This window comes from Haemorhous mexicanus, chromosome 1 (genome assembly GCF_027477595.1).
Source record: "Haemorhous mexicanus isolate bHaeMex1 chromosome 1, bHaeMex1.pri, whole genome shotgun sequence".
Classification (NCBI taxonomy): domain Eukaryota; kingdom Metazoa; phylum Chordata; class Aves; order Passeriformes; family Fringillidae; genus Haemorhous; species Haemorhous mexicanus.
Genome location: NC_082341.1, coordinates 15,979,478 through 16,004,916, shown reverse-complemented (window position 1 = coordinate 16,004,916; position 25,439 = coordinate 15,979,478). Strand labels below are relative to the sequence as shown.

The 25,439-nt window shown below is 37.9% G+C and overlaps 1 protein-coding gene across 5 annotated transcripts in view; it reads left to right on the top strand.

Annotated features, from left to right (window-relative positions):
* Nucleotides 1–211: 211 nt before the first annotated feature.
* The window catches only part of WAC (WW domain containing adaptor with coiled-coil), a 57,122-nt gene continuing 31,894 nt past the window's right edge, over nt 212–25,439 (top strand). For 4 of the 5 annotated variants that reach the window (XM_059841088.1, XM_059841081.1, XM_059841064.1 and 1 more), the window contains exons 1-7: nt 212–360; nt 488–524; nt 1,926–2,121; nt 19,938–20,044; nt 20,792–20,907; nt 21,471–21,583; nt 23,024–23,332. In XM_059841088.1, coding sequence (XP_059697071.1) covers nt 320–360; nt 488–524; nt 1,926–2,121; nt 19,938–20,044; nt 20,792–20,907; nt 21,471–21,583; nt 23,024–23,332 — 919 coding nt within the window. In that variant the 5' untranslated portion in view covers nt 212–319. The remainder of the gene's footprint in view (nt 361–487; nt 525–1,925; nt 2,122–19,937; nt 20,045–20,791; nt 20,908–21,470; nt 21,584–23,023; nt 23,333–25,439) is intronic. The other variant, XM_059841072.1, reaches the window with a different exon arrangement.

The following is a 25,439-nucleotide window of genomic DNA, read 5'->3' as shown; positions in this document are numbered from 1 at the left end:
CCGACGTTGACCGAGCGCGGCGTCGCCCGAGTTCCCCGGATGTAGTTGGAGCGGCGGCGGCGGGCGCGGCGGGGGGAGGCGGTGGCCGAGTCGGTGCTCCCGGTGTGTCTCAGCGCGCGCGGGGCCGAGCTGCCAGCGTCTCCCCTCTCGAGGCGATGGGCCCGTGAGCGCCGCTCCAGCCGAGCTGCCCGAGCCGCCCCCTTCCCCCGCCCCTGCCCCCGGAGCGCTGCCGCCCCCGCCTCCCCCCTCGGCGCCTGTGGCCCGGCCGCGGCCGTGCCCTCCTGGTCCCCTCACCCTCACACACACAGGCCGGGCATTGATGGTAATGTATGCGAGGAAACAGCAGAGACTCAGTGATGGGTAAATTCACCCCCCCGGCCCCGCGGGGCCGCCCCCCCCCACCCCCTCCGCCATGTTCGGCCCGGCCGTGGGGCCGGTAACGGGCGCTCGCTAACGCCTCTCTGTCTTTCTCTCGCTCTTTCCTCAGCTGTCACGACCGCAGGGGGGACTCGCAGCCCTACCAGGTACCGCCGGGCCGGGAGGAGGAGCAGGGGAGGCGGGGGGGGTACTACTTCAGCAGAGGCTCCGGCGGCCGCTGCAGGCCGCGGTGCCGCGGCCGCCCCGGTCCGGCCCCTGGCGGCGCTCTGGGCCCGGGGCCGCGGGGTGGAGAGGTGGCGGCGGCTGCCCTGGCGCAGGGAACGGGGCCGCGGTGCTCGGCCGAGGCCTACGGAGCCGGGGCGAGCAGGAGAGGCCTAGTGCGACCCGTGCGGGCCTCGGGCCTGGGAGTCGGGGGGGGTGCGAGGGGCGGGTGAGGGAGCCGGGGTCTCCTACGGTGGAGTGGAGATCCAGGAGAGGTGAATGTTTTTCTTCTAAAAACAAAAGGAGTCTTACTCTCCCCCCCACCCCCAATCCCCCCCCAGCCCTCTCCCCCAACCCCTCCCCAAAGCCCTTTCTTCTCCCCAGAACTGCTGCTGGGGGCTGTAATCTGAGCAGGGCACGGGTTTAGACCCTGACCAACTTGGGGTTGCAAGTGAGGCTTAATTTCTGCAGTTGCCAGCTGCTGGGCATGTTCAGAAACCATCAAGTCCTTGACTTACCAACAATAGCCTCAATTCTTGTACGGTAGACATTGCACTTCTTTGCTGCCTCTATTGAAGAAACCCAGTTGTCGAGGTTTGAGTCTGTGGAAAGCTGTATGTTTTGATATTGCTCTCTGTAGGCCCTGAATTGAACTGTTTTGCCTCATTTCTGTGTATTTCAATCACTGACTGGAGTGCAGTACGGCGGTCCAAGGCAGCTGTCAGTGACAGTTTGCGTAAATGTAAACGCTTGCCACTCAGAAGTTCACAGAACCAAGCAGGTTAGAATGAGGCAAAGCATGTAATTTTTGGTAAAGACTTTAGAGTGAGTTATTACATTACATGTTTTGGCCCCCTAGAATTATTTTATTAATTACACGTGTTACAGGATGTTAGTACTGAAGAAAACATCACAGAAATTCAAGGTAATGGTGAAACCAAGTGGTCTTGACTAGAGGACATACTCAAAGTTTACACTGATTCAGTGTAACTGTAAGTTTGTTTTCCTCATAACAAGTGGAGACTAGCTCTTCCAAAAGTGTGGAGAAACTGTGGCCCATTTACTACTGAAAGTGTGTAGTGCATCAGTGAAAAGATAGAGAAACTAGATTCTTCTTTACAGCAAATGTTGCATTGGATGTAATAGTGGGAGAAATTGGTTTAAGTTCTAATTACAGAACTTGTTGCTTTAATGTAGGTAATTAAAACTAGGAAGACTAATGCTGATTTTTTTTTTAATAGGAAATGAAAATTAATTAACTTTTAAAAGTACTTTTGGAAGAGAAGAAAAAAATCCCATAATTTTGTATCTAATGTCGATGCCTGTTTTCTTGTGATTTGTTTCAGGCTCTTAAGTACTCATCCAAGAGTCACCCCAGTGGTGGTGATCACCGTCATGACAAGATGCGAGACACCACAGATCCCTCACCACCAAATAAAATGCTGCGGCGCTCTGACAGCCCTGAAAACAAATACGGTGACAACACAGGGCACAGTAAAGCAAAAAGTGTGCATACTCACAGAGTTAGAGAGAGGGATGGTGGTAAGTTATCTTTAACAAACTTTTACTTAAGCAATCGCTAAGTTCTTATTAAAATTAGCCAGTATCACTCAGGTGATGTCTTACACTAAATGTGCCTTGTACTAGGGTGACTGGAGTGAACCCAAAATGGGAGTTTAATTGGAAGCAATCATTGAGGCATTGTAACACCTATTAACTTCCTGGTTTTTCCAGGTATGGTAGTTTTCCTTACAGCCCCAAAGTTTAAATAAACCCTTTCTTTATTATTTTAACTGGTATGTCTCGTTTATTTAGACATACTGCAACATTTGATAACATGAAATAGTTTTCTGAATTTTTCATTAGCAATAAATATTTGCTGTTTTGCATCCTTTTTAATAACTTTGTGTATTGTGGTGCTGTACTGTGTAGGTACATGCTCCATAGACTAAGCCCCATCAGAAATGAAAAAAGCTTCTTTGTATGTAGCTGCTATGTAGAACTCTTAACAGATGATCAAAGGCAGCACATACTGGAGCCTTTCTTGCCAGGAGCTTGAAGAACTGTGTTCACAGTCAAGTCAGCCTCCTGTGTTTTTACAGGTTTATAAACAGTGGTAATATCCCCAGTATTTTTAACTGATCTTATTTTGTATCCCTGCTTCCTAGGAAAAAAAAGTAGGATTTTCCAGGTAATAAACAGTGTTAGGTAACAAACAGCCAGAATTTAGAAAATTGCAGTTGCTGTCTGAATTGGAAAAATTCTTTTGTTTTGTTGATTGGACTTTGTGTTAAGGTACAAGGTGAAGTATTCAAGTAGAGAATTTGGAGCTTTAAATCAGTGCTTCTTTGTTCTGTATACAGCCAACAAATTCTGATGTACATACACATTTATTGCTGCACTAGTTTTACTTGATGTAATAGTCATAGTAAGATAAAGGAAGTATCTTTCAAGTACCTTTTTAGGACAACTGGGTACCCAGTTATTCTTATAAATCCTATTTGTTTTTCCTTCTTTGACTTAATGATGAGGCTCTGTAGACCACTGTTAATATCATAGAAGTGTGTAGATGCATTATAAGAACATGCCTCTTTTGTTAATACACTGATTTTCATTGTATCTGATAATAATTGAAAGTGTAGTAATCTCAGAATTAAATGCATGTGCAATGCCCATATGCTGCTATTCTGTACTACTTTTTGGGATACAGAGGTGTCCTCTTTTATTTCCTGTACCTGTCCAAAAATTAGTCCCACATTCTCTTGAAATTCTGCTTAGTTTTGCTACAGTTGGTAATTTTTTCTGCTTGAACAGAGCTGCATTTAGTGGAATCATGCATATATGAAAACATCTGGAGGATGAAGCTGTATATGGGGAGTGCTTCTGCTTATTTGTGTGTTGGAAGTGTTGTAAGATAGGAGAGATATTCTGAAGTCCTTACAAGGACCAGCTGGATTTAATAGCTGGGGAATGGTCTGGAGCATGTATGCATGCAGTCAGGATGAAGGAAAATGAATTATTTCTAGTTTTGTGAATGAAAGGAACACCATCCCACTGTACCTTCTCCTAGTTGTTAAGACAGTGAAAAGTTTCATTTGTTCTGATCTGAAAGCAGGTGTTTTCACATCATGTGTTAACAGACTGGAAGAAGGAAGTAGTCTTCAACAGTCTTAGGGAAATTACTAATTTTTAAAGTTTAACATTTGTACTGTTTAATGTAAATAAGTGATTTTTTGTGTGTGTGTGGGTCATTAGGTTAGTTTGGCTGCAGTTTCACCTCTGTAAAATGTAGTCAAAACAACCAAAATTATGTTAGATCATGTGTACTGTATGTTGTAAAGCAAAGCTGAGCAGATATGGGCAGAAGAGTATTAATTTTTCTTTGCTATACTGAATATTTCTGTCAGTATTGAAGGTAGGTGTTAAAATATAGGTGAAATGCTGTAATGAGTATTTGCATATTGCTAATAGGCAAAAGACAAAATAATTTACCTTTTTTTCTGTTGAATTACTCTGAAGGGTTGCTATTGCTGTAGTATTCCCTTAGTTTTGCAATTACAGACATACAGTGGAAAAAAGGAAAACATTACAAAAGTGCTAACATTTTTCATAGGACTGAGAACTATTAATTTGCTATGATACTACTCTAATTGCCTGTCTTGTTTTCTTTTTGCATTCTTCATGGAGGAGGAAAGAAGCTGAGTGGTTTTTATTTTTTTGTAATTGCTGTGTATTATTTTAAAATTGGTGCTGCTCAGTTTGAAACTACTACAGGTGTTACTGCCTTCCTGTGATCTACCTGAACTTAACAAAGCAAATCTCATTGAAACTTCTCTAGCATTTATTTTCCTAAACTGAATTAAAGTCCCAAATGAACAATATCTTCTTCTCTCATACCTTAGAAAACAAAATAGGACCTAAATTTGAATTATTACTATTGAACATAAAGCCGATTTAACCTGATCTCTCCTTCTCAACTCAGTGTTTGGAAAGAGCTTCTATACATCTCTCAGTAATTTTAGCTCTGAAGAGAAACAGGAGGATTCAGTGGTGTAGCACACTGATTCAGTCATGACTGGTTCATGTTTTTGTGGTAAACGCAGAATGTCATTTAAATGTCATTTCAAGATTTAAGTGTATGCATTTAAAATATAAGCAGGAATTGATTGAAAATTAATTACTCAAAAATGGTAGAACCACCTCCTATTAATATCCTTAGTATGTGTATAAAGGTATTTCTTATAGCAGCTTATTTTTGTAATACTCATGGCAGAATCTTTTGTTGAATTGTAATCCATGGGGAGAAATTCAATTAAGGTTTTAAAACGTGTTATGGGTAAGCTGTCCATACTGATACAGTGCAAACAAAGCATTTTTCAAAGTTGCTTACTGCATGGTTTCTGTGGAAAAAGACTGTGTACAGAGACAGTCGTTCTCTGGAGAGAGACTTCCAAGTTTACCTTGGACTAAACACCGTGGAGTAACTGCAAGTTTTTGTCACATTCCTGGTTTCCTAAGAGCACTTGTACATGCAGCATATCAAAAAACTGCCTTAACTTTGTTCTTGCTTTCACATCCCTGTTCATGGGGGCATTGTCTCTATATGCAAGTGTTTAAAACATAATGAACAGCTTCCCCCCCTCAGTGCATCTCTTATTTATAGGTCAGCTGCTATAGGCAAGTGTGGGGTTTGAGGAGATTAGGGGGTCTTATGAGACCAGCTCAAGTGTGAAGTTTCTTAACAGTAACAAATAGGGACTTAAAACCAGCATTGTTAATGGGGAATAGAACTATGAAGGGCCTTGTAGATGTGGAAAAATGTTTCCATTAAAGAAAAAGGGAAATACAAAGATTTGCGGACTCTCATGCTTGAGGATGGAAGGCTGTTGTCGGTCTTTTAAAATGCATGAATGATGAGATACTGGTGTCCAGGAAAGAAAATAAAGAGGCCAGATTAGTAGGGTTGCTTTGGGAATAATGAAAGGGAGATATATAGCTATAAATATATATAATTTAAAAGTAAAAATGCTAGATGCAACCCTTGTTATAAAAAGGGCAGAGGGTTTTTCTACTCAACTGTGCGGAGCAGAATGACCCACAGTAAGATACAAGTAGAACTTAATGCAAACAAGGTTTGTTCACTTAAGCCACCTGTACTCAATTGTTTCTTACTGTGAAGAAATACTGTGTGTTTCACTACATTTATATTTAAGAGACTTTGAAATTTTGCTTCATGCCATGGTCTTACTGAATTGCTTAAAATAACAACTGGGGAGTGTAAATGTACATAGCATGAAATCTTCTGCTGAATTGTGTGCTGTTGTGCAGTGCAGGCTCTTTTAATGAAATTTGATTATAACTTGCAGTATTTCAATTCCAAAGTATAATTGAAGCATTGTGACTGTTTCTTTTGCACGTGAGTTGTTTTTTTTTTAATTGGCAATTAAGATCATTTGTCAGTGAGTATTGTTACTGACTAATACAGTTCTAAGATTAAAAATCTTACTGCTATTGGAGGCTGAACGAAATATTTTAAATAATGAGTTCCTATTTTTATCAAAGTAGTGGTGGGAGCTTCTGTCATTCTTTCTTCACTTCTTTCTTTCCACTGGTTCCTGAAGGAGTTCAGAGTCCTCAAAGCAAAGGGATAGCCCTGAACTGAGAACTGTGTTAGGTTCCTATGCTCGCAGCCCTGGCAGCAAAGGGGAACTGCTGATTAAATCAGTGTGATCATTGGCCAGTGAAACAAACAATGAACGGGATGTTAGAGCAGCTACAAGAGAATGGAAGATGCTCTAGCAATGGGCTTTGTAGAGAGGAAATTGCAGGTAGGTGGAAAGAGGCAAGTCTGAGAGTAATGGAACATAGTGAAGGGTTCAGGAGGAAGCTGGAGTAGATTCCATCTGTGTAGTTACTATTAACGGCTGTTAATGTTAAAGTAATTATTCATTACTATGAAAACCATTTCCTCACTGTAACTGTATTGTCAAAGCTGGGATGTGAAAAGTCTGATCACAAAGGAGAGTGAGCTCTCCATGGAGCATGCTTTGAGTATCCCCTAACAGCCAAGTGTAGATTTAGTGATTCACTTCACTGTTCCTTGAATGTTGGCTGTTTGGATGGCTTTAAAGGAGGTATGAGTTTGGTGGTTTGTTTTTTAAGAAAAATAAAATTGCTTCCAGGATCATTCACCTTTTAGAAGTTTATCTTTGGATTAAAAAAAAAAAAAAAGGAAGAGTAAGTTTCTGTTTTCTGATATTTATAAAAGCTTTCTTTTAAGTTTTATTAGTTCTACTGCCTTCAGACAGGATTTTAATTTTAAGTTTGCTTTTAAATTTAGAGCTTTTAGATAGAAAGTAGTTTTCCATTTATTTGACAATATTTCTGAGGTGAATTTTTGTGGGATCGGTTGTATAAAACAACTGATGTGTTACTCTGTCGCGAGGATCTCTAGTAGAAAAGAAACTGAAAAATATGTGCTCGTAGAATCCCAGCAAAAGAATGTTAATATTGAAAATTGCTTTTGAAAAGTACCTGCAAAGCTTGCTTTTAACTAGCACAGAATGGAAGATAAAACCCCCTAATTTTATATTATTGATGTTAGGTAAGAATTGTGATATTAATATGGAGGTATTAAATGCTAAGTCTTTATTCATGTGGGTGGATGGAATCCTCTGTTTCTCTTAATGAAGTTCAAGTATCTGATGTAGGTTGCTAGAGTAAAGATGTATTAGTGTGAGACTTGATCTGAAATGGAGGGCTACATCAAATGTTAATAAGCAGACCTATTTGTTTGTTACCTGTTGATGCAGCTGCTTCCCAACCTCTTTTGCTATTGGGACTTTGGGAATTTTCACTTACTGTTTTTCACTTACTGTTTTTACATTCTTTTATATGTGAGAGTGTAGAATTCAGATATGTAAATAGCTCCTCTGAAGGTTTCCATTTATAGTTGTTCTGTTTAAGCAAATATATCTCTTAGTTTTAAGAATTCATTGGATCATTAATGTATTATGTTCAAGTCAGTCTGCCTTGTAGACCTGGTAAGCTTTTGTACATAAGCAGATTTTATGTTTTGGAAAAGAGAGGATAACTGAGGATATACAAGATTTGGTGAATTTGGTTGGTTTTGGTATGTGAACCAATCAGAAGGGAATGATTTTTGCTTAGCATCATGCTTTAACATATGCTTCTTGCCTCTGACTTTACAGAAATGGAATATACAGTTTACTAAACTTGTCCTTTTGGGGTGCTTTTCTGAAGATGGAGAGAAGTAATGAAAACTTACTGTTTCTGATGAGGTGCCTGCTACTAGGCCGTAGTCAAGATACCAGTTTATAAATTATGTAGCATTTTGCTCTGCATTCCCCAATGGCCCCTGATTAGAATTATTCCTTAACCATGTTTTGGGACTTGGCTGCTTTCTAAGAGAAACACTATTTGTTGACAGTTAAAATTTGTTTTCCTGGCCATTTCTACCTATTCAATGTCAAGTGTCCAGTAAGCCAAGTATCACTGAAGCTGTGCAGAACTTGGAAGAGAGTGCTCTGCCTCTGTTTTGGCTGAGAGGGGAGGTGATGCTGTAATAACTTCCCTGTGAATAATAGTAATTTAATGGTGCGCAACTTGCAGTGGTAACTGCATTTGTTTACAAAGTCAGGCCTTTATGCAATTTCATGGGCATTTTCAGGGAAAAGCCTCTTGCTGTACAGAGAGATCATTCCCTATGTAGCTCTTCAGTAAGAATTGTTTCCCTTTTTCTTCCTACTTTCAAGCTTGTGAAGTGAGATGCGTGTTCTAAGGCCCAAATTGTACTTGCCTGCTAACTGGAAGTGACTGATGGAATGATGTTCAAGAATAATGACAGAGTGGGTCAGATTGGAAGGGACCACAGGGGTACAAACTCCCTGCTCAAGCAGGGTCATCCTAGAACACAGGATTATGTCCAGGTGGTTCTTGAATCTCTCCTGTGAGGGACACTCCACAACTGCCCTGGGCAACCTTCTCTAGTGCTTGGTCACTCGCACAGCAAAGAAGTTCTTCATATTCAGGTGGAACTTCCTTCACCACAGTTTGTACCCATTGCTTCTTGACCTGTTGTTTGACACTGTTGAGAAGAGCTGGGATCCATCCTCTGACACCCTCTGTTCAGGTACTTGTAGACAGTGATGAGGGTCCCCCTTGGTATGTCCTTCGGGTCCCTGGAAAGGGAGATAAATTTTTGAGCAGATGACTGACTCTTTTTACCTAGTCCTTTAAGAGGTGTCTGTTAAGCTTTTATGGCCTTGACTTAGCTTTCCATGCATGCAGCAATGTTATATTGTGTTTGCAATTAATGAAAAATAAGGCCTATCTCACTAGATACCTATGATCAGGCCCTGTAGTACTTTGGAATAATCATCTGTTCCTTAATGTGACTGTTACAAAGGAGAGTTGCAAAGGAACAGTCTGTCAAAGTTTCCATTGCAATGTTAAAACACAACTTGTTTTGTTTCTACAGCAGAGGTATGATAAAAAAATGATAATACCCTCCTTTTGTCAGCACTCAAAAAAAGATGTAAAACAGCTTTCAAGTGCTTCATGACAAGGAAAAGGCAGCCAGAAATACAAACAGTGTGCTAATGCTAAATGAGCTAAATTCCTCGTCTTTGAGGGGCAGCAGAAATCTTCAAAAGGTCTTTTTGGCCTAAACTTATCATTACTTTTCTGATACCTGTCAATATAATTTCTGTGACCTGCTATATATATTTACTAATGTCAGGCTTTCTGAAAATACTTTACAAAGCAGATTTATAGTTCCATCCCAGGTACACAGATTAGTTCCTCTGTGATGGTTTTCCAGATTTCTTAAATATTGTGCTTTTTTATGTTTTCCAAAGCGACAGTCTTTCTCAGTGTTTTTGTAGGTTTGTTACTGAGGTTTTTTTTCAGCAGCAGAGTTATCAATTTTCAATGTCTATCAGTAGCAAAAACAGGGAAAGGAAATTACGTTCTGTCCTGCTCATCTCATTTTTACATTTCAGGCATACCTATTCATTCCCAAATGTGGAGAAACTTTTTTTATTAAGCTATGTAATAAATAATTCACATTTGTGCATAAATGCCACAATACAAGTTAGGTAATGTGCTCTACCTAATTTTTTTTCTGCTGTGTTTATTTCACATTCTGGATGGTGGTGTGTTCATGCCAGCTGTGCCCCTTGAATAACATAGGGAGGAGTTTAGATCTCATCTAGTTTAGTTGTTTGAGTAGATTCCTCATTCAGACACCTGCTGCTGACAGATTAACACAGACTTCATTTTAAAAACAGTTCATTTGAAAGAATGCTATTTCTCCTTACTTTAATGCAAGAAATAATATGATCCTCTTAAAATTCAAGTAGTATAAAGTTCACCTCATACTGGCTAGATATTGTCAATAATAATGATTGCAGTTTTTGTATAGTCCTTGTGAGAGTGTTTACTTAACTAGAGAAATAAAATTAGACACTTAGACAATCAAACAAGTGTAAAATAGATTTGGAGTTTGTAAACGAAACTACAGCTTTTGTGAAGGGGCTTACTTTTTTATAGTAAGGTAGCTCCAGGAAAGACCAGTTGAATTTGATGTATGTATTTAAGAATTACTTAATGGGAAGAGGGATGAATTGTCTTGTCACCTATTGTGCTCTAGATGCTTGAAAGCCCTGTTGCACAATACCTTTGTTAAGCTGAGCTAAGCTTTGTTAAGCTGAGCTGGGCCAGCCTGAAATAAAGCTGTGAATCTCTTTTTTTTTTTAAACCACACCGCTATATATATTAATTCTTAGGTCAATCCTTGCTTGTCATCTTTGCTTCCTCCCAGAGCTGTGGGCCAGCATTCCTTTATTAGTGAAGAATTTTGACGTGACAGAAAGTAATAAAGTAATTTGACTTGCTTTTTTAATTTTTTTTTTTAGTATTACTAGGATCTTAAAAAACAATTCCCAGTTGAAAATTAAATAAGCGTGCAATTAAAATTATGCATATTGCATATCTGTACTCTAATAAATACACTTGGCATAGTATGGCCAGAAGAGCAAATGTATTTTTTCTAAACCTAATAATTTCTCAATTTATATAAAAGTGTAGTGACCAATTGCTGCTTTTAATACTTTCAAGTATTAAAATACTTTTAAAAGTATTTCAATACTTTTAAATATTTTCAAGTTAGGTTTCTCATTTGTGGTGAAGAAATAACATGTTCAGGAAAAAACGAATAATCTTTCTGAAAACAGAAATGTTCCAGAATTCTTTATAAGAAGATCAGTCAATATCTAAATTTTAGGTGAAATAAGGCTTTCTCTGTTTTATTGACGCATGGACATTGCTATAGTTTTAAAAGAAAGTTCTCTTCAAATAGCAAATATTATTAGCACTCAAGGAATGATCTGGTATTGAAGTGGACGTTGGTTCTTCTATTGTGTTTGATGTATCTTAAGAATTTGAGATAATCTGACTTACAGTTACTATTTTTAAGACACGTTTAAGAAGGTCGATGTATGGTATCTTTTTTTTTCTTGCTTTATTTTAATGTGGTTAGACATTGTTTCTGCCACAGCTTTCTGATTAAGGATATATAAGTGTGCTATGTGCGACTAACCTTTTTGCAGGATTGCAGTAATGTTTTGTAACAGAGACTCCCTTTTTTTAGTACTTCTACAACAACATGTACTTGCTGAATTGCTGACTGTCCATAGTGTATGCTCAGTTGAGATGAAGGAAACTTAAGATGGAATGAAGTTCACAAGTATTTGTTATTGTGTGGCACTACCTATGTAAATAAAAACTTCTGGCTTCACCTTCCTTATTCTAAGCCTAGTAGTGGAAACATTCAGTGCAAGTTCATGTGTAAGTAATATGGCTTTCACAGGGTCTTCTGTTTGAACTTTTTTGTCCTCAAGAAGCTATCCTCAAAACATCAAAAGAAATTTGGCAGTTGCTAAACAACCTAGCCTTGTTCTTAGTTAACCTTAATTTTGCTCAGGGGATTTTGTTAGGGAGATTAAGTTGTCGTATCTTAGTTAATTGTTTGGAGCTTCTGAAAGGGTGTGCTAATTTGGTGCTGGGGAGACATAGAAAAAGGGGAAATTGTCTCAGAGCTGTGTTTGAACAACTTTTTTTTTTTTCCCTTTATAAGCAGAAATTATTTTGCCTGACCCCTGATTTTAATCAAACTACAGTTCGTGATGGCTGGGTTATGGTGTGTCAGTCTTTCACAGTCCTACTCTGCTGTTTATAATCTAAAAATACTGAAATGCACAGTTTTTATGTAGTGTCTGCGTTTGAGTAACTTCCATCTGAGGTGTGTGTTGATAAATATCAGCGGTTCTTCCAATGTTTTATGTTCTTTGGGAAGCTCCTTGAATGAAAAGTAAAATTTATGATTCTTGCCCCCTCCCCCTCCTGCAATGTTAAAGGAATTGTTATTCGCTTCAGTATCCCTTGAGCCTAATTTTTATGAAGCATTTGAGTATGTGCCTGTTGTCCCAGATGACTAATGTATTTTTTTAAAAATGTCTTGTCTGGTTTTTCTTGGCTTTTGAGAAGAAAAAACTTCTAAATTTGGAATTATCTGCTGACAATTAAAGTGAATCAGAAATAGAGTATCAGTCTTCTGCTTAATCTTAGTTGATGAGTTTTGTGGAAATGTTGCTGGAGGCAGGAGAGTGTGTTGTGGTGCTCTTAGACTTCCGTCACTGAGCTTGACTCTTAATGCTGTATTACAGTGTGTTCATGGGAGGCTCATTTGGGTTTCGTGGTGTTGATGGGGAGCTCTTTGAAGGGGGAAGTTCAGTCTATTGTCCATTTGCTCAGCTGATCCATATGGAGTTCAGATAACATGGTTATTTGTTTGTGGTAAGGATCCTAGCTGTCAGTTTAACACATCTCATAATGTGAGATTATGTCATAATAATTAAGAAGTCTCAATATGAAGCTGTTAGTTGAGGTTGGAAGAATCTCTCTTGGACAGTCTCTGACACCATATTAGAGATGTAAATGTTTTGGGAGCCACAGTCCAGAGTGTAGGCAGAGTTTGGCTTTATTCTCAGCCTGCCTCTTTTCCAATGTCCCACTTCATGTCCACATACGGTCATGTTAATTAGTGTTGCAGTTCAAACTTGAAACTGTCATTAGTGATATTGAGCAAGGATTTTGGCTTTTTATTAAACATACTGAAATCTTCTGGTGTCATGAGCCAGAGTTAGGAATATGACTGTTGCTGAAATTCATGGTACTCACTCATATTTTCCATGGGTGAAGCTGCTTAAGCTGCTTTTTTCAAGTCGATTGATCTCAAATGAAGTGAGTGTGTTGGTAGGTCTTCAGCAGTGCTGAGGATGCTGCTAGCCTTTTTCATTCTATTAGGTGACCTGAACCTAAAGTTCCCTACAGGGAGGAAATCACAAACATTAGTCTGAAGAGCTTGTCTACCCATAGTTTTTAATTCCATGTAAATCCACTTTGTACATTATAATTTGTTTAATCTATTTTAGTAACATTTGAGTCTTACCAGAAATGCTTAGAAGCTGTTAATTTTTGAGAAACGGGCAAATTCTTTCAAATGATGCTGTTTACCCCACTTCAAAGTAAAGAGTAAACATCTTTATGGGTGATGATAAAATTATTTGTCCATTTTTTTTTATTGTTATTTCAGTAGTTGAGATATGAAGGAAACTGACATGTACTGATTTTTCTTTGAAGAAGAAAGAATTATGTCTGGAGTGTGCTGAAAATCCATTTTCATCCCTTAGGCTTTTTTCAGCTCTGTGATTTGTGGCATTTGAGTACTGGATCATACAGAAACTCACTGCATTCAGTGGGCCTTGTTACTGAACCTGATAATTTTCAAAGTTGTGTCCTAAGTTGAAGAGTGGGAGGTGGACTGAGGGGAGAAGGAAGACAACCCCAAAATTATTTAATTATTAAGCTGTAGCTGTAACAAGGAAAGGAGCAAATGATAGGATGGTTGGACAGAAAGTTTATCTGCTCTATCAGTGAAGAGAACCCAAGCTGTGTTACTCATTTAGGCTGAAGTACAACCCTAGGAAAACAGTTAGCTGCTAGAGTAGTAAATCCCTGAATTGTTATTTGAAAACTGAAGGTTTGAATTTAGTTTAAGGCATTTTATTAACTTTTGCTTTACTTTTGGTGGGCAGGAATAACTTGGTGTTCTTTCTAGAGCAGTTTGGTCTGCTTGCCCTAAAATTAAGCTTGAATTTCTGAACTAAATTAAGTATAACTAATTAAAAATAGAAAAGTAAGCAGCAAATAGCAAAATAAAATTTACTGTATATTATGCAATATGTAAGATTTAACTTTATCTTTTTCATTTTAATAATCAGTAATGCCTGTGCATTTGCTGAGTGTTGCATTAGTAAAACAACTCCTTGACTTTCATTAGTTTACTGCTCCTCACTTTTCCTTTTCAAGGTGTCACTTTCTTACTACCATTTTAGAAGAAAAATTCTATTATCAATAAAACTATATGTTTACAGTATCACTTTTATACGCATTTGGTCATTTGTGCCACTCCATGTATGTATGGCTCCTGGTCTGTTTATAGCAATGATTTTGCCTGATGTCTGTAAAATTCTGTGTGAATGGTAACTTGGAGAAGAAGGGAACTTCTTTACATTGGAATGCTTACCCTGTGGGTCGGATATTGCAAAACAGTACAGAATTTGCTCTGCTGGATTGGCAGTGTGGCAGGAGTGAAGGGTAGGGAATTAAATAAGGCTTTGTAAGTTTTTTTGCTCAATAGAACTACTTCTGGACTGGTATAAAACATTTATTTGGGGGGGGCATAATGAGTATGTAGTTGGACAGTACCGTGATCAGGCTAGATTTTCTTTCTTTGGCAAAGCATTGCGCATTCAACTTAGTAGGTTATGAATTTCTGGAAAATGTTACTGCACAGTTGGTGTATTCTCTGAGGCCATTGCTCTGCTAGGAAAATTGCAAGGTTTTTATGCTTTTGGTTGCATGTGGAAGGCAGCCATGTTTATTTCAATACACTAGGCCACATAAAAATGCAGTGAAGAAAAATTGTTTTGTCTTACTACTTTTACATTTGGTAAATCAAAATGACCATGATAGGCTGTTCTGTTACTGCTGGCATGTTGGGTATTGTGTTTGTATTGTGTTGCTTTATTTCCTCCCATATGCAGTACTTTAGAAAGTGTTCTGCGCAAAGATTTGCACTGAAGTAACAAAGTCAGTTGAAATACACTTTAGACATTTTAATTTAGATTTATCCTAGATAAATTTCTATCATTTTTGCTGTTAGAAGTCTTCTTAATTAGTTATCCCCGTACAATATCACCACCATAAACTTACCTAGCTGTTTTCTCTGTTAACAACTAATTGGTATCTGTCACTTGGTAGTATTTGTTCTTTTGAGGAAGTTCAGATTCTGATATTATCTATAGTTTAATGAATTTGATTGCATGTTAGCTGAGAGGTGAAACATGGAGTCATAGATAGTATGGATGGAGTTGTCACAAAGGTAATGACCTTCCTTGCTTTTCGGCTGCCCAGTGTTTCTTTCCACATGCCTAGAATGTGGGCACAGAAACGGTGACTCTTCTAAAGCCCTTCCTGAATCCCAGTTCCCTCTAGAGGGACTGAAGGAGCAGACCATCTTTGAGTTCCAGCTGGTGAGCACTTGTAACCTTCCTTTATTTTATATCTACACTGACACTTTTTAGTATGGACAAAATGAAAGTTAGGATATTAACAAGGTATTTTTGTGCCTAAAAAGAAAACATAAATGCTCTATCAGCAGTGAACTGTGTAAAGTTAACTGTCATGTGGTACAACAGTATGTATACTGCAACTCTAATGTCTCTCTGTTCCAACTTGTGCATTTCAGTAGAAGATTTTATGATTCTGATACTGTACGATGTTATGAACCAATAAAGAGTAAATTAGGCTAAGATACTTGGATGCCAGAGGATGGTGGGTAATACACAGTCATGTATTAGGTTATTCTAATCAAATGGCAAGAAAATTTATTTTAGGTGGTTTCAGGTGGATGTTGTAATTGCCAGTGTAGGTGTACAGGTTTTGGAAAGGAAGGAGTTTTGGTTTGGTCTTGAAGATGGCAGGGGAGAAGGGAGGGAAACCCGGTGCTGCTTTATTAGAGCAATCTGATCTCTAATTAACTCAAAATTCAAACTTTTTATGCTTTCGGAATTGAAGTGGTGTTAATGGAGATGCTAATTAACTGTGATAATTGCTAGAGAAACTTGACTGTATTGGAAATTGGAGTATTCTTATTTCAGCCTATGTTAAATCTGTTTTTCAAGTCTGGGACAGCTTTGAGCCCTTGTTGCAGTTCAAAGTGTCTTGGATTCAGAAGTTGGGATACGGAAACAACTTACAAAAATATTAAAATGAGTCCTAGTGTAACAGAATCTCAAATCTGTAGTAGGCATTAAGTCAATTTTGAATTGGTTCCCTGACCCTTGCTCTTTGTGCTTTCTGGTGATTTTCATGCATTGCTAAGGAAGTTGTGATTTTTGTTGGAAAGGCTAGGAGATAGCTGTGATATTTTAACCTTGACTCTGACCTGCCCTATGACTTGTTAATTAATCACTAGGGAAGACTTGCTCACACAGTTGCACCACTACAGTTTTATGTAACTGTAGGGCTGATGCCCTTGTTGGCCATCTTCCGTTAGGAGTAGCTCTTTCCAGCTTCAGCTGCTTTCAAAAGAATGATTAAGCTGGGGAAACTCACTGTGATGGTGCAGTAAACATTTCCATGGGGAGTTCTGAAACTGAATTGGAGTATTTATAACAAAATAGGAATTTCCTTATGGTGCATCAAAGATATATATCAGCAATTGCTAAATTTGAAAATATGCTACTAAGGAGTGCAAAACCAAGTCTTTGTTCCTATTTCCTGAGGAAAGTGTAGCTAGTAAGGAAAGTCTAACTGTAAGAGGAAAGGGTGAGAAGTTGCCATGAGGAGCTGTCTCAAGGGACTGTAGTATGCTCTCTACCCCTTCTCAGTCCTGTTTCTGGGCTATGGACTAGTCTTGGGGATCCTGTTCTCATGACCTGCTTTGCCAGGCATGCAGTTGGCAGATGCAGAGCTGGTTGCAAGTCACAGCCACCTTAAAATGGCTTGGGGTTAGGCTTTGCAAATTATCATTTGAGTGAGGGAAATCCCCCTGTTTTTAGAGGTAGACCTTTGCTTGTGGGTTGCTTTCTGCCCTTTTAAACATCCTCAGCAACTTTCCCAGACAACTTGACCTGGCCCTGCTTTCTTTCCTGGATTGTCAGATTCCTAGGTGACAGCTGTGCATGGATTTAACCACATACTAAAACCTTGCTGCCTCAGTATAAAAAGGTAATTTGGTAATATGGTTGTCATGTGTACATACAGTGTTTAAGCCCTTAACTTGTTTGAAGTGCCTAAAATTCTTGTTCCCCAGAGTATCATCTGCTTTGGTCTTGTAAGCTTTCCAGCAGCAAACAGCAGTTCAGCAGTGATTTGGATGCTCATTCCTGAAGTTTGGGTACAGATCCAAACATAAAGTGGCATTATGTGTAAAACAGAATGGAGGTCTGGGTGGTGAACCCGCACCTGTAATTACCCTGCACCATCAGCATGCATTTGTGGCCCTGTTAAGGCCCACTTCATTTGTCCTGGTGGCGTGAGGCAGTCGGCATTGCTGGAGCAGCCATGATGAGTTTTTATGCAGCTGAGGCCAGCTCAGGTAGGACAGGATTCCTGATGGATGGAGCATGTAGATAGACAGTCTGGGAGGACTGCAGCTCAGAGAGGCCCAAGGGCCCCTTTTGAAGAAACTGGTGCCTCGTAGTGTTGGCCTATCGGGGCCAGCTGGAGGTGGGTGTGACTTGCTGCAGCTGCTCTGATACTCCTGCAGAGCTCTTGGTGACTCGGTACTGGTGTGAAATGGGGGCATGCTGCTGAGCTGATACACCATCTGGGCTTCAAAAGTCTTGCATAGTGAATTTGAGGGTTTTGTTTATGGGCTGGATAGAATTGGCTTCACAATATTTTATTGATATAATAGGTGTGTTGTTGGCTCTTTCTCATGTTTGGGAATCATGTTGGATTTAGGTGTAAATACACCTGGCCACTACAGCATTTAAAAATCCCCGTGTACGTCTTGAGCATGCTGAACAAAATGTAGTGATACTGCAACTGTGGTGTGGGATTACAGTAAATTAAATGCATTGGTGCTTTCTGATGTTTTGAAGGGATTGTTCAAACAAAGCCATTTGGTAAATTTTCATTTCATTTTTTTCTTTGAAAAAGGGACATGATTTTACCTCTTAGCAGAAATTAATTAAAATATGTGTTGAACAACCTACAAAAATACATTAAGAAATTCTAATTATTTTTACCTCTGTAGAAGGATATAGTAAATAAATACTAAAACAGTGGCTAATACAAAAATATTAAACAGCTATTTCACTACATGATCAGTGTCTAAAAAAAATTGAGACTGTTGTGTAATTGAGGACTACAGCCTTGTAATTATGATATACTACTTATATCTTGGAGGGGAATCAAATGCATCTATACATGGCGTTTAGTTGTTGTTGTTAGGCATGTGCATCACAAGTGTGTCATGGTTGTAAGTATTGCTGTGACAAGCCTGACTTGCCCCCATGCTAAGTCATTCTGCCTGGCTCTGAGCATGCAAGATACTTTTGGTGTAGGATAAGGGTCTAGCTTTTGAAAAGCTGTATTTGAGTATGAGACTTACTGTGTTGTCCTTACTTTTTTCCCCTTATATCTTTACAGAGAATAACATACAGTTTAAGACAACATAGTGTAGGGAAAGGTTTTGAGGTAGTGCTGGTTCAGGTTGCAGTAACTCACGTTTGTGCAAATTGACTTTTCACCTTGTAGGGTTCTAAACAGTTCGGTGGTGGTATACCCCTTTTTGCTTTTGTGAAAGACTGTCTTTCTAACCTGCAGGGTTAAAGGTGAGGAGAAAGAAGTTTGAAATAGCAATTTTGTCGCTGCTTGTATAGTTAGAAGGCTCAGAAGACAGAATTTGCATTATAATGGCTCTCATTTTGCACCATACTGTGTCATTTGGTTGTGTTCTGTGTCTGTAGCTCTTGGAAGACTTTGAAACAACTATTTTTTTATGACTCCATTCACTCCTACCTATCAGTCCTTTACTGTTCTTTACTGTAATTGCCCGTAAGATAAAGTCTTTGCCATTTTCAAATCACTTGACTTCTTATTTACTATGAATACTAGATTGCTATACAACTTATGAAGCTAGTGGTACTTCATGTAGTAGCCCTGGGTATTGAGAAATTTCTCAGTTGGGAAAGGGAAAGTAAAAGCTGGGAGAGTGTTATATTTGCAATATCTTGGTTTTTCCCTGAAATGTGTAATAAAATGACTTAGTTTGGTGTGATTTATGTGTACATTTGGAACTTTAAAAAAATCCCATCAAGAATAATGTAAGAGTTTTTACTTGCCTGTAAATTTTAGAAAAATGGGAGGCCTTAAGAACAGGAAATTTAAAAGAAGGTTGCAGCGTGGAATGGGTGTTCTTGTTTAATTGTAGATGGAACTGTTCAGGTGACTTGAGCTTAGGCGCAAATACAGATCTAAAAGATTATGAGAATTATCTCCTTTCTCATTTCAGCTGTTCAAGTGTTTTCACGTTGAAGAAAGCCAAATTGCCTTGAAGAGTACTTGGTAGGGAGGCCAGAAGCTGGTGGCCATTTGGGAAGTGCTGCTTTTGGTGTTCTAGATGTCAGTACCTTTATTGCAGAGACTGAGGTGCAGGAAAATTTAGTCTGCTCAGTATGCATAAACAGAAATAGTTGCCTTGAACTAATAACAAATAGTCTCAAAAGAAAACAACAGTTTTAAGAAAACAGTATTGCTTCAGTTAACTTAAAACCTGATTTTATACATCTAACCATGTAGGCTGTTGATAAGCCAATTTAAATTTTCTGATCTAATGTTGAGGAGAAAATGTCTGTTAATTTCTGAATTGGCATGTTAGGACTCTTAAAAGCATCAAAATTATAAAGGCTGTTTGTTTGCTAGTAATGGAATAAAGTTTGAGAGTTAGACCAGTGAAGGGACATACTGCATTACTCTAATTATAAAATCAAAGTGAGTTTAACGCTATGTGAAAAAGAAATGTGCATGTGGTCTCTTGAAATACTTCTGCATCTGAACTATGGTTCACCTGGCTGTGATCCAGGTTTTGGACAACTTTCCTTCTTCCTTTCTCTCTTATTTGCCCTTTCACCTCCTTAGAATGCAGATGGTTGATTACTTAGACTATTCACCATGTATGATTTCATTCTCTTTTCTTTCAGGGACCAGTTACTCTCCACAAGAAAATTCACACAACCACAGTGCTCTTCATAGTTCAAATTCCCATTCTTCTAATCCCAGCAATAATCCAAGCAAAACTTCTGATGCAGTGAGTATTTGTGATTGATTTTTATCAAAGTGTTGTCCTGTTCATACACACCATATTTTCATAATTTTGTCTAAGACAAGCAGCATATACATTGTGCTTGAGTTTTCCAACGTTGGTCTTTATTTTTTAAACACTCTGTAAACCCAGCCTTCAGTTGTTATATGTTTTAAGACTATTCTAATTGGTAATCATTAGGACTTTGAGTTACCTGTCATTCATTTTAAAATATTAGATTATTTAAATGAATAGAAACAAATATTTTCCATGAGCTTTGTGATAACTCTAGAGTAGACAGTGTGATTTTACTTATTTGAAGTGCATTACATATTGTGAATTTTAGTCACTTCAGTATCAAAGTTTTAGTAGTTCGAGTGGTGTTTTTAAAAAATTGCTCAAAACCAAAATTGGTAAATTTGTGATCGGTGGAAAAATTTTGGAAAGATAATAATTCTGAGGATGTTGTAAAGTGAAGGAAACTAATGTTATCAGTATTGACCTTACTGTATCCCACTAAATTTACTACTAGATTTTGTTAAGGGGTTTGATGGGATTAAATCAGAGGAAACTACTGCAGAATGCAGCAGGAGGATACTGGTCATGTGTTCAAGCTATCATTTAGAGGTGATGGAAAGCAGTGATATGGGTGCATAGAAGGTGCCATGTAGTTTTAAAAACGGTGAAAGCTATTAAATTTGTTTACCAAAACTCTCAAGTAGTCTTTTGTCCAATACTATTTGTATTTTCAAGGCTTATGATTCTGCGGATGATTGGTCTGAACACATCAGCTCTTCAGGCAAAAAATACTACTACAACTGCCGAACAGAAGTTTCACAGTGGGAAAAACCAAAAGAGTGGCTGGAAAGGTATATGTTTGTACTAGTTTTAATTGTTTAAAGAACAAATATTCTTAAACACATTTCGGAGCACTTGAGCTTATCTAATAGATTACTGCTGTAAAAGATTGTGCTCTAAGTCTGCTGTGTTCCTACCCTTACCATGACCTCTGGCACCTCTTTTATCCCTTGACAATCCAGAGCCTGAGAGGGAAGTATGGTTTGTTTATGTGGAGATGATTTGTTGTGGGGGTTTTGTTGGTTGGTCGGTTTGGTTTTTGTTTTGTTCTGGAGTTTATTTGTTTGTTTTTGTTGGATTTTTGTTTTCATTTTCTGGGTGAGTGTTGTTTTTAATGTTTTGTTTCAGGGCAGGTTTTTTGGGTGGTTTTTTTTTTTGGACAAGATTAGTGAGCTGAACTGGTATATTGTGGGCTTCAACAAGCACGGATGTAAGGAAGGAGTGGCTGGAGTTTGCTAACCCCACCTGCAGCAGCAAGCTCTTAACAGTTTAATTCATCTCATGTAACTTATAGAAGCTGTTCTATTATTAGATAATGTACGTTTTTACCTAACTTTTGTTTTCTTTTCTTCAGAGAGCAGAGACAAAAAGAAGCAAGCAAAATGTCAGTTAACAGTTTTCCAAAGGATAGGGATTACAGAAGAGAGGTGATGCAGGCGACAGCTGCCAGTGGGTTTGCCAGTGGAAGTATGTGGTTTTTTTACAGCAATATATTCTTGCCTTGTTCGCATTACTGTTTTCTTTTCCAAACTTCAAAAACTGTAAAAAATCCTTTTCCTTAGCTCTTTTTCTCGCCTTTTCATATATAAAAGCCAAAGTGGGTAGCACAGTTAACTCTCCCAAATATGGTTTCTTTAAATAACTTTACTAGTGCAACATTTGCTTAATGCTTTTCATGGTTCTCCTCCTTTTTGTGGCTTTTATGGCCGAGTTTAATTATCTTCATGGGTAGTTACTTAAACAACTTGCATAATCTGTAGTTTAGTTGGACTGTTGTGATCATTGAGACCTGCTAATGTCGTATTCTGACCTTAAAAATAAAGATTTCACATCTAAAAATAATAATTCAATGGATTTTGATATCAGGGTTTTCAGAGGCTTGTTTATGTTATTGAGAGCATATTTTTACCTCACCAATGTCACCAATACTCTAAGCAAAATCTTCCCTGGACTATAAATTTCTGTAACGTGGAGGTTTTTGTCCTGATACCTAGCTTTAATCTTTGTCAGTTTTCTTCTGGAAAATAGTTGTGCAGTGACATCCTGTCTGTATCCTGATGTAGTTTGGATAAATTTGTAGTGTAGTTTTCAGGGTAGTTAAAAAGCAGAAGCCAAAGTAGTATTCTTCACCCACGCTCTTGGGATTTGACAAGGTGATGTATAAAGGGGTATTTTTCTCTGTACGCTGAAACTTCCTGTATATGCTAAAATATACTGGATGCTGCAAAAAGATAGCAGTCATGCATAATGCAGTGAGTATTTGTTTTGTGACAGGTGAAAATGTAAGAATCTGTAAAAGAATTACGCTGTTTACTTGGTATGTTTGCTGAGTAGCATATTTTAGTCTATGGTCATGTGGCCACTGCAGATGAGTCATTCATTTAAGATACATATAAATGCCTTGAATTAACTGTAAGTAAGCTTGTTGTAGTAGTACTCAAGTGACATGGAGAGGAATTCTTTGAAGGCTAGAATGTGAAACTATTAAATGATACTTGATGTTCAGGGATTTTGATGAACAAAAGAAAAATTGCATAAATTATCTCTTCACACTAAATACAAGATGGAAATAATAGATTTTGATTTAGATCTTTTTAGGAGACTTCAAAAGTTAACTTGACTGTAACGCTTGTTATAAAGCAGCCTTTCATCAAAATACATTGCTTAACTGGAGCTCTAAATCAAGCAAAGGTCAGAGAAAATGCATTTTGTCAGTGAGTAGAATTAATTTTGCTTTTTTTGATGTTGATCTACTTGAAGCTTTTTTTAATCATAAGAAGTTCAATCAGCTCTAGTTGTTGGTGTGCAGCTGTATTAATCAGTTACTGGAATCTTAGATTTGTTTCTAATTTAATCTTTTTTTTTTTTTTTTAATTGCAATGTTACTTGGGGAATCCTGAAAAAAAGTGGAAGACAAGCATTCCAGTGACACCAGCAGTATGCTCCCACAGAATATTTTATCTCAAACGAGCAGGCACAATGACAGAGACTACAGACTGCCAAGAGCAGAGACTCACAGTAGTTCTACTCCAGTACAGCATCCCATCAAAACAGTGGTTCATCCAACTGCTACCCCAAGCACTGTTCCTCCTAGTCCGTTTTCTCTACAATCTGATCACCAGCCAAAGAAATCCTTTGATGCTAATGGAGCATCTACTTTATCAAAACTGTCTACATCCGCATCTTCCATCCCTGCACAGAAAACAGAGAGAAAAGGTATGTCTAATGAAATTCCCTCTAGTATTCAAAATGTTGCATTGCATTACATTGCTTGTTCAAAGTATGTTAGTTCTAGAATTTAAAGATTATTTTTCCTTTTTGATTGTGTGTGCTTTTAGAACCTGATTACTGTTTTGATGTGTTTACTTTCCCCCAAACCCAATTTGCTGTGTCTTATACAACTTCAAATTGACACTGTGATATTTACTATTTACAGCCTTATTTTGCAAATTAACATTTCAAATGATAATTTGAAAGATGTATTTTGTAGAACATATTTTAATTCTTTTTTTCTCTCTTGTTGTTTTGGATCTTTGCCACTTATTTGAGTTGTCATGTAGTTACACAATTTGAAAGTCATTTTGGACCATTATGTTTTATGAGCTGCTGTTATTGTTTGGAATGCCAGTGTCAAACCTTTCAATCATCACAAGCACAATTCTTACAGAAAGCAAGAGTTTTCTACATTTTTGTAAGAACCAATCTGTTTTGATCTGTGTCTTGAGAAATACTGGATCTTCAATTCTAAATCTGATAGTATGTGTTTCTGTTATCTGATAATACCTGGTAGATCTAGTTACAGTCAAGCGAAGATCAGGACTCCATTGCATTGTTTATGACCTCTCAGACCTCTGTCTTTTAGTTAGATTTACCTCATTATTAGGGGTGAAGAGCTCAAGAAGATTGTGAAAATGTGTGTCATTAATGATAGTGTGTTACTTTGGTGTAATTGATTTTTCAGAGTGATACTGTGTAAGAAAATTCTATTTTGAGGGCTCTGGGAGGGAGAAAATAATTTTTGGTAATCATGTTGTTTTCATTTGAAATATTGTGTATGTAATATGTAATGGAATTCTTTTTTTGAAAGATGGCTTGTTGCCCTGTCCATACTTGCAAGTTGGCCTAGTTAAATAGTTTTAAAAAGAAGATCAAGCAGACTCTGGTCTGACACTAGTCTTGTGCTCTCTGTTTGTTTTTGACTCTTCCATTTTTGTTTATTAAAGAGTTTTTTAACTTCTACACAGACTTAAGAACAGCTGGCCACACAAAATATTCAAACAATAGCATACACTGATAAATACTGTAAGGTAATTGTGCATGTGAAGAAATTTTTTGTACATTTTTCTTGACACTTTGTGCAATTTTTACATAACCTGGGTCATTAATGCTGACTGTAAACTACAGAGGAACAGGTTATTTTCAGCAAGCATTTTCCTGTTCAACACAGTAAAGGACAAAGTTAAGGTGTACTAGTTCAGTTCAAGCATGATTCTTGTACTGAGTGCAGTCGTTACCTGCTTCAGTTAAGCCTCGATTTTCTGACTGCAGTTTGATGCACTTGTACACATTACAGTGTAGAACATCCATGTCAGGTGTTCTTCCCTTTAGTATAACCACTCTATTTCCATTTCTATATTTAAAATACACTTAAACCCCCTCTTATTATTACTCAATTTTGGCATGTTCTTGATGCCCATTTGGTGTGTGATCAGATTTCATACTGGGTATTCTTTCGCTGCTTTACTGCACATCTTCATTAATTGAAGAGGTGACTCTTATAGAAATTGAAGGAACTTCCCATTCTGACAACTGCTGCAGATGTTGGCAGAGAGTTCAAATATTTCTTACATATAACATTAGTTTGAGAGCATACAGCTGGGTATAATAGTGAAGACAATCACACAGGGCAGTCTTGTAAATCTTAGGTTAGAATCCATGGATGGTTCCATATTAAATAATTCACTAGATTTCTGTGTTCTTAGATAGGTATTTTTTTAATTTTATATGGGTTAAATGAATAAATTCTCTGTAATAATGATGCCTTATTGAGCTGTTTCATGGCACTTGATTGTGAGCAAATACTGTACTTACTCAGCTTCAGAAAAGGGTAAATTACAGAAAGTTAGTAAATAATTGAATTAGAATAGGTAGATGTTGGGCTTGAAATTCTTACTGTTGAAAATGTGAGTTTTTTACATGTTGGTTTACCTCTTGTACAGAAACAGAAGAATTCAGTGTGGGTGCTGTCATGATAAAAACTCCTCAAACAGTACATTCAGTTGACTTTCCTTTTTCTGGTGAATGCTGGACTGTCTTTTTAAGG